Consider the following 8,316-nt stretch of genomic DNA (forward strand, 5'->3'; position numbering starts at 1 on the left):
ATTCACTCCTCAAGGCTCGGGCTCGAGGCTCGAAGACTTCGACGCTCGGAGTCTTCGAGGCTCCGTGTGTTTGAAACCCAGATAATCCATTTTTTTTTCTTTATTATTTATTCATCTGAAAAAATTCTGACACGTCTGTAACGTAATTGAGCACGTCTGAGAATTATTTCAGCTTTTTTTGTTACAAAATGTAGCCGTGAAAAATAAGAAAGGGCTAAAATATTTATGTTCACATAGAAATCGTTCGGATGTACTGTCCATATTTTTATGATAGATTCTTATTGTCGCAAGAATTGTTCATGAATTTTTTAAGATTTTTAAGTTTGGTGCGTCAGTGCGAAAAAGATAAAAAACTATGTATGTCTCATGTTGAAGTACGTAAAAGAAAGACGCGCTTCCAGCGACGACAACAGCGAAGGGATGATGACTCGAGGCCAGCGATTGCTACGTATTTTTTTAACGTAGGCTCGCGTTAACTTTTGACGCGTCGAAGTACTATTCTTTTGAATTTTGTCCCTCTAGGGAAAACTACCACATGCACATGTAGGGTGTCCCATTTTAATTGATTCAGGCAAATATCTCAAAAAATAAGGATGATGGCGAAAAATGTATCAGACAAAAGTTATAAGATTTCGAGGAGGTAAAATATTGGTGACCTTGAACTTGACCTTAAAATAAATTTTCAAGGCAAAATGAAGGTCAACTTTCGTTTTTTAAATGGGAACCTATATTTTTTTGTTACAGTTTCATATTTGGTATTTCATAGTTTGTGTGTTTCAACAAGCATCAAGCTATCTGAGTGCTTCATGATCTGGTTGTTTTTTCTTTTGTTGTTCCTCGAACTAAACTACTGTACTAGCTTTTGCTGTCGTTGTATTGCAAAGTTTGATATTTATTCCATTATTTCACCATCGGATTATCTCACTGACACAAACCTATACACAGAAGGATCGAATAGCGGAGAAGTTAGCTTAGCCGAGGTTCCTAGAATTATAATAGATAATTATATTAGTAGTTAGTCCTGTGACATGAAAATTGATATTGGCTTCTCTAATGTAACAGTTCTACTCATTTTGTATATTATAGAATTATTTCTATTTACCCTTTCTCTTCCTCTTCAAGTATAATGTCTTCAAGTGTACAACTTCAAGCATCCGTCTTTAATCTGTTGTACTAACAATGTATTTTCCATTTGTGACAACCTGACACCATGTTGTTTAAATAACTCTGTATCAGAATCCTCTGGATCAGGAAAACTGATGTTTCGTCTATTCAATTCAGTATTATTTTGTAGCTCATATCGACATAAATATACATGACCTGACATGGAAAGAATTTACTTAATCAACTTTATTATTTTCCAAAGCCACCTCTGCACTTTGGGCTCGATTCTATTCCCTTATTTTCCGTCCATTGTCCCGGTGTCTTTGCCTGAACAAAATTTAATAGATACATGAGCTGATATGTAATCCTCGCAAATGCAATTCGAATGTTTGTTGTAAACTGTAATTTATGTAGTGTAGAGCAAGAACAGTGGGCTGAACAGGAGAAGATGCTATAAATGAAAATTTGTAGGATAATTTTTAGTCTGATACATTTTTTCTATCACTAATAGCTTCCAATATATACTCAAAAAAATTATGGCATTACTGTATGGGTCAATGCTGAAGTTTAGAAAATAATTGCTCAGCAACAAATTATCGTAAGATGATGACTTTTCTTTTAAGTGAAAGCTTTAAACCTTTACTTTAAAATGCTATCCACTGATTTTTCATTCAATACTTCCCTACGGCAGACAGTTTATATCTATGAGAATGTTTAAGATTGTTGATAATACTTACTATTATCGATAAAGCGTGTACTCCATTCTGCAATTCACTTTCTAACAATTGATTTATCATTCGATGACGCTAAAAATTGAACAAATAACGATTATGATTCACTTGCAAACGAAATTGATCGGACAACCGCGATAAAAAGGAATTTATTCAAATACTGTGTACATTATGTAAATAATGAATTGTGGGGATATTTAAGAAGTCTATCAGAGAATGCATTCAGCCTTGTACCTATTCAATTGTAACATTCCTCTAAAAAGAAGTTACTAATAGTTTTATCGAAAAAATGAAATTGCTCAATAAGAGGAAAAATAAAAACACAACTGATGAGATAGCAGCATTTCAATCCGAATATGAAAGACGACGTAGAAAAAAATATCCCAGTTAAAATTCAAACAACTATTTTGAAGACTTATATGCGCCTTTAAATCTGGTATTTTCGAAAGAGTTCACGACTCTGTATGAAGAATATGTTACGTGTGTACGAAAATGTACATGTGGAATATCTTTTGTAAACGTCTAAATCAGTGTTAACACAATCATGATGCTAACATGTAAACATGTTTATATCTTGCAATTGGTTGCCTATTTTTTATCTATATTTATTAGGATTTTCTATTGAGTGGATCTTAATGCATATTCAATTGTTTTCTTCTAACGCTCAGAGTGTTTTGAAATTCTAAATACAAATCTAAAGTAAGTAAGCCACTTTTTTAAACAAATTCTTACCTTGATTAGTGACTTATCTTCGAACAATTCAGAGACGACGACAATTTTAAAATGAGTCTCAGATCCCGATGGTACATTATGCATATAGGACTCGTTAATTATTTGAAGAACAAGTGGATTTAATGATTCCTCTAATTTCTTCTTCATTGAATTTTCTATTGGATTAGATACCGCATTACTACTCATCTTCTGTAGCATCAAGTTCCCCAAGGAGCCTGTAGAATGTAGAAAATTAACAATAAATTAATGACAATAAGATATAGAAACATATAGCAATAAGCCAAATTGAAAATAATAAATTATATTGCAATTGACATTTTTAGATGTATAAGTAATGTAAAAATGTTTGGAAATAAATCTTTTTGTATTTGTTATATGATTCACATTTCTTTCTTTAAAACTGAGAAATTTCATTCTAAGTGAGATATTGAATTAATGTACAAAGTAATGTACTCCAATGCACTTATATAAAAATGAAGGAAATAGATAAATGATTTAAAGAGTAGACCAATATTTTTTTTAAAAGTGCAATGGTGCTTATGCGATCAACAATTCCATTATTTTTTCGTATAGTTCGATAACTCTCGACATTTTAAAACTGTTAGTTATCGAGGTATTTTGAGACAATATTTGTACTAAAGATGCTCAAACTGATTTCTCTGAAATTTACAGGATTTGAAGATCTCAAATATCCAAGTTTAATTTAGCGAACCTTAGCCTACCTCAATTTTTAGCGTAAAATTCATGAAATCTTCGCCAATGAACACCTATTGTTATTTTTTAAATTAAAAATGCTGATTTTTATTTGTGGACACGGGAAAAATGAAACGTATAAATAATACATAATATTACGTTTAATACATAATTACGCATTTCCTACATTAATTACATACACGACCCAGGATGATACTTATCGTAAAAACATGGAAAGCAATAATTATTGCGGCATCTAGCACAAATTATGAAAGTAACGTTTGTACAAGCGCATAGTTGTTTAAGTGTGTCTATTGGAAAACACACATCATTCACATTCATAAATACTTCTCGGTTATCACATAATTTTGATGCATACCACGCATATTGAATCATATTGCAAAATATAGGGGAGGACAATTGATGATGCGCAACAGAATGTATTTTAATGTAATCCTCACTTGAATTAATCTCGCGTTTATTTTCAAGTAAGTAGGTACAGTTTTGTAATCTCTTGATAAAATTTTTTACCTGTCGGTAAAAATAAACATCGCACGGTTGGACCAATGGTGTGCATTTCGAAGGGATTACTTTTAAAGTACATGTTACTTTTCCGTCATCGTCTTGAAATAATTCATCGTACAATACGGGATTAGTTTGTCCGTCCCAAGAATCAATTATTAACAGAAATTTCTCTTTTTGCACGTACGGTTTCAAGCAATCACTTAAAAAACTTTTATATAAATGTGTAGCAAGTTTCCCTGATTTCGAATATACAACAACTACCTTTGGATATTTGGCCGAATACTGGGCTATCGACTTTCCGCATGATCCAGATATTTCTGGTAGGCACACAAAAACAACGGGTAATAGTTTTCCCGACATAGTAATAGAATATTGCGCTGTGTGAGAGTGACAAGTCAATTCCGTTATATTTTGTTCCTGGCCCATGACCACCTTGGATTCTTGGTGTTCATATGTTCTGCCAGAATCCGTTTGATATTCACAGTCTATCTGATCTGTATTAATGATAAAATTTGGATGAAAGTGTTGTATCAAAGTTCTAATTTGAGATCGGAACGTTTCCGCGGATGTCCAACATTCCTCCATTGTTGAATCCTCACTTTCCGAGACGTGTTTCATAATCTTCCTTTGACGAATTCCATGTCTCTGCTTGAACTGCTTCACCCACGACTTAGATGCTTTAAATTGGAAGTCTCTGAACTGGCTTGCAGCAGCTAACGCCCATTCCTGCAAGTTTCTCGTCGTCACTTGCTGATGACTTTTGCGAGCTTCTTCAAAACGATCCTTCGTCCATGAATCAATTATTGAATACTTATCAAAAATGGTCCCACCACGTTTAATGTGAGCCTCCCACCTCGGTATATCATCCATGCGTTTTAAGCGAGAGCACCCTCTTCTTTGTAAAGTTTTAAGCGTCCATCCTTTGTGTGCTTTTACAATGTTTACAACTTTAATTTTGTATTCTAATGGAATGTGTTCCGTTTTCGTTATTTTCTCCTGTGGCTCGTAATTCTCCGATGAACTGCTCCTTGCTTCTTCATGTGTTTCCTTGTCTTCGGCTTCATTCTTCATAAAGAGTTCTTCACACTTGATGAATTTATACTCATTTAACATATCAATTGTACGGTTATAGATTTCCTCTGCCATAAGAAGAGCCTCCTCATTGATCACTGCAGAAGAATTTGGTGCAATCAAATCCCCTTCAGCAAGGATATGTCACTGCATCTTTTAATTGTAGTTTCGAAATTTCCTTCTGCAAATTTCCTCGCGACACAATTCGTTGCACATCACAATCTTCTACATTCAATATTATATTTTTTTACATTACAACTCGATTTTATGTACGAAAGCGATGCTACGTCTGCTAGCGTCCAAATGTAACTACGGATTTCCGTCCCCTAATGCTGGCACATCTCTCCCATTTCCTTTTTGTAAAGACGGCAGATATCATAAGCCAGGTACGCTCCTTTATTCCAGACAAAGGTCGACTGAAAAACCTCACGATACCAAAAATATAAATAGAAAAAGACGAAAAAAAGAAATATCGTTAAGAAGCATTCTCAATTTTAAAAATAAAAATAGGTGTTCGTTGGCGCAGATTTCATAAATTTTATGCTAAAAATTGCAGTAATTGGAAAAAAAAATATTGATTGCGTTCTAGTCTTCTTCATGAGGGAATGTTTTTTCTTCATTTAATTTTAGTTAGCTCTAACGTGAATTTTAAGGCAATTAAAATAATGCAAATGTAAAATACGCTTGTAGTAATATTATTAAACTCGTTTACGTGAAATTTTCTGCATGTGCATTGTAAATATATTTTCTTCGTGAATTCCATTCATACCGAATTTTCTACATGAATCATCATCTATACAGGGTGTCCCAGAAAAAGTGTTAGAGCCAAAATGATTCTGAACAACAATTTCCTTTCGTAAAATGCAAAATGAGCCATGGTTTTTAAATTGTTGATGAAAAACATTGACCAATCAGAGCATGCGTAGGGCTCGCACCCAGCCGCAGGTAGGTTGGCTACCTTGATGCTCGGCCGTGGCTTAGCGCGGGCCCTATACGCTCTTTTATTACATTTATAGAATCACCCCTTTTCGGCTCTAACACTTTTTGTGGAACACCCTATATACTATAAAGGTTTTGTTAGGATAATGGTAACTTCTCGCAATAAAGGTAATTTCGTACCTACTCGTAGTGATGTCTGAATATCTGCTTGTTGAAGATGGACATTTTTCATTGTTGTTTTTTATTTCGTAGCTAATTTATAAATATATTTAACAAACGATATATTTCAAGTAATGCGTATACAATTAATTATAATTACAATATTATGGATGATATTTTTCGTAAGAGCATGGAAAACACAATTGACAAGTGCACCACGCACACGGGAGTAGTTGGAAATAATTAAAGCAATTAACGAAAAACAAATTTGGGACCTAACAAACTTTATTAAAATATAGTTTAAATATAAAATATTAAATAGTTTAAAATTTAGAGCATTTTGTTTAGAAGAATAATCCTAAAAACAGAATATTATAAAAACAGACAGTACAAGACTACATAATTAAGCAGTAGATTAAGTGTAATTGAGTATTAGACTTGCAAATAATATAATTATTGTATATACATATAAAACTATAAGCATATAACTCAAGTCACATAAGTGGAGTAGAACTTCAATTATATGTATAGGTATAGATTGTACTAGGCTAACGCCTTACTACAATATTGAAATAAATAAATAAATAAACATTTTATTTACTTTGTAATGAAATTTTCACTGTATTTTTCATTAAAAATTATTATTTTACGTGCTAAATGTATAAAATATATTATAGGTACATCAATCAATAAACGAAATAAAATTTTTATTTTATTGTCAGCGTGTTGTCAAATTTTTAAATTATTAAAATTGTACCGTGACGACAAGGTTGAGAATCACGGGCGTACATTTTGGGAGTATCGTAGCAAGCTTTTCACATACATCGCCCATTTGGCTTCCCCTTGAGTCTACAATTAATAAAAAATTATTACTTCCGACGTATGGCTTAGAACTTTTTGCAAATATTCCACATATTTCGCCAGTTTGCCGGATTTACTGCATGTCACAACAATATTTTTTAATCTTTCCGTTAATGTGTTTACTTCTTTTGGGATTCTCGGTCCAAACTTATCTGCCGTTTATTGTAAACAAACGTACACAATATTACCCGACGCAGTTAATGTATATTGCCAAGTATATGAATCAGTTAATTTATGTATACTACGCGTTTTTACAATTACAGTTTTGGAACCTTTCACATCTAACGTCCTATTTATGAATGATTAATATTGACAGTCCGTTTGGTCCGTATTAATAATGAAACTTGTATCGTAATTATGCAACAGATTTCGAATTTCTTCTTGAAATATTGCTGCATTTTACAGAACGTTTTTTTTCAGCGGATACTACTTTCGTCTTACTAATATACTTTTTACGTTGCCGTATTTTATATTTCCTTTTAAATCTCTGTACCCATCTTTCACTTGCATTAAATTTGTCGCACTTCAATTCACGGGCATAAGATAAAGCCCATTCTTGCAACATGCTGGTAGTGACCCACTGATGATTGACTCTTGCTTCTTGAAATCGCTGCAAGGTCATATTATTTATTTTTTCATATTTAAAAAATTTACTACCCCCTTTAGCGATTTCTGCTTCCCACCTGAAAAATGAACCGTATGTGCACAATTTCATTAGATTCGTATGGGAAACATGCTAATGCATTATACATGTATTATATTATCTATATTTCACATGTATTATAAATAAAATTAATATTACAGTTTCAAGTAAGCTTTCTTTTTTAGTAGTAATGCTCCATGTTTTTGAAGTGTCTGAAGGGACCACTTCGGATGCGCATTGGCCATGGCCACTACTTTCTTTTTATAATGTAGAGATATAATGGATCGCCGACCACTACGATCATCATCTTCTTTCCATTCTTCTATGTCCTCTTCATCGGAAGTATATGAGCATGATTGAATATCATCGTCCATACTATCATCCCGAAGTATCAGTTCTTCATCGTCCGTAACGTCCATTTCATTTAACATACTAACAACACGATTGTATATTTCGGTTGCAAGTTGCACGTCGCATTGTGAAGTGTTATAAGACTTCGTCTCTTTCATAAAACCGTTTTTCTTCAACATATTTTCACATATTCTCCACGCATTCCAAATATCTATATTTGAATTGAACACTTCTTCATTTACTTTTTCACTACTGGCTACCACTCCATCAGGTTCCATTTTTTTTTATACTACGAACTGCACAACTCCTTGATATTGTTCCTGCAACGTTCCGATGTAGATTGACGACCGAAGACAGAAATTACTTGAACAACGTCCACCCTCAACAAACAGGTATCCGAACATCATTACGAGCGAATACAAAATCACCTTTACAGCGAGACGTTACAATTATCCTAACAATACCCTCATACCTGGTCGAGAGTCATAGATGCCGACGATTCATGCA

General features: G+C 33.3%; 1 protein-coding gene across 5 annotated transcripts in view; it reads right to left on the bottom strand.

Annotated features, from left to right (window-relative positions):
- Positions 1–704: 704 nt before the first annotated feature.
- The window catches only part of LOC108627179 (bolA-like protein DDB_G0274169), a 19,265-nt gene continuing 11,653 nt past the window's right edge, over positions 705–8,316 (bottom strand). The window contains exons 3-6 of one of the 5 annotated variants that reach the window (XM_018028279.2): positions 2,568–2,782; positions 1,842–1,910; positions 1,103–1,431; positions 705–984 (exon numbers count right to left, since the gene is read on the bottom strand). In XM_018028279.2, coding sequence (XP_017883768.1) covers positions 1,354–1,431; positions 1,842–1,910; positions 2,568–2,782 — 362 coding nt within the window. In that variant the 3' untranslated portion in view covers positions 705–984; positions 1,103–1,353. The other 4 variants (XM_026815381.1, XM_026815379.1, XM_026815380.1 and 1 more) reach the window with 4 other exon arrangements.

This window comes from Ceratina calcarata, unplaced genomic scaffold (genome assembly GCF_001652005.2).
Source record: "Ceratina calcarata isolate Rehan_Ccalc_2016 unplaced genomic scaffold, ASM165200v1 scaffold446.2, whole genome shotgun sequence".
In the NCBI taxonomy this organism is placed as follows: domain Eukaryota; kingdom Metazoa; phylum Arthropoda; class Insecta; order Hymenoptera; family Apidae; genus Ceratina; species Ceratina calcarata.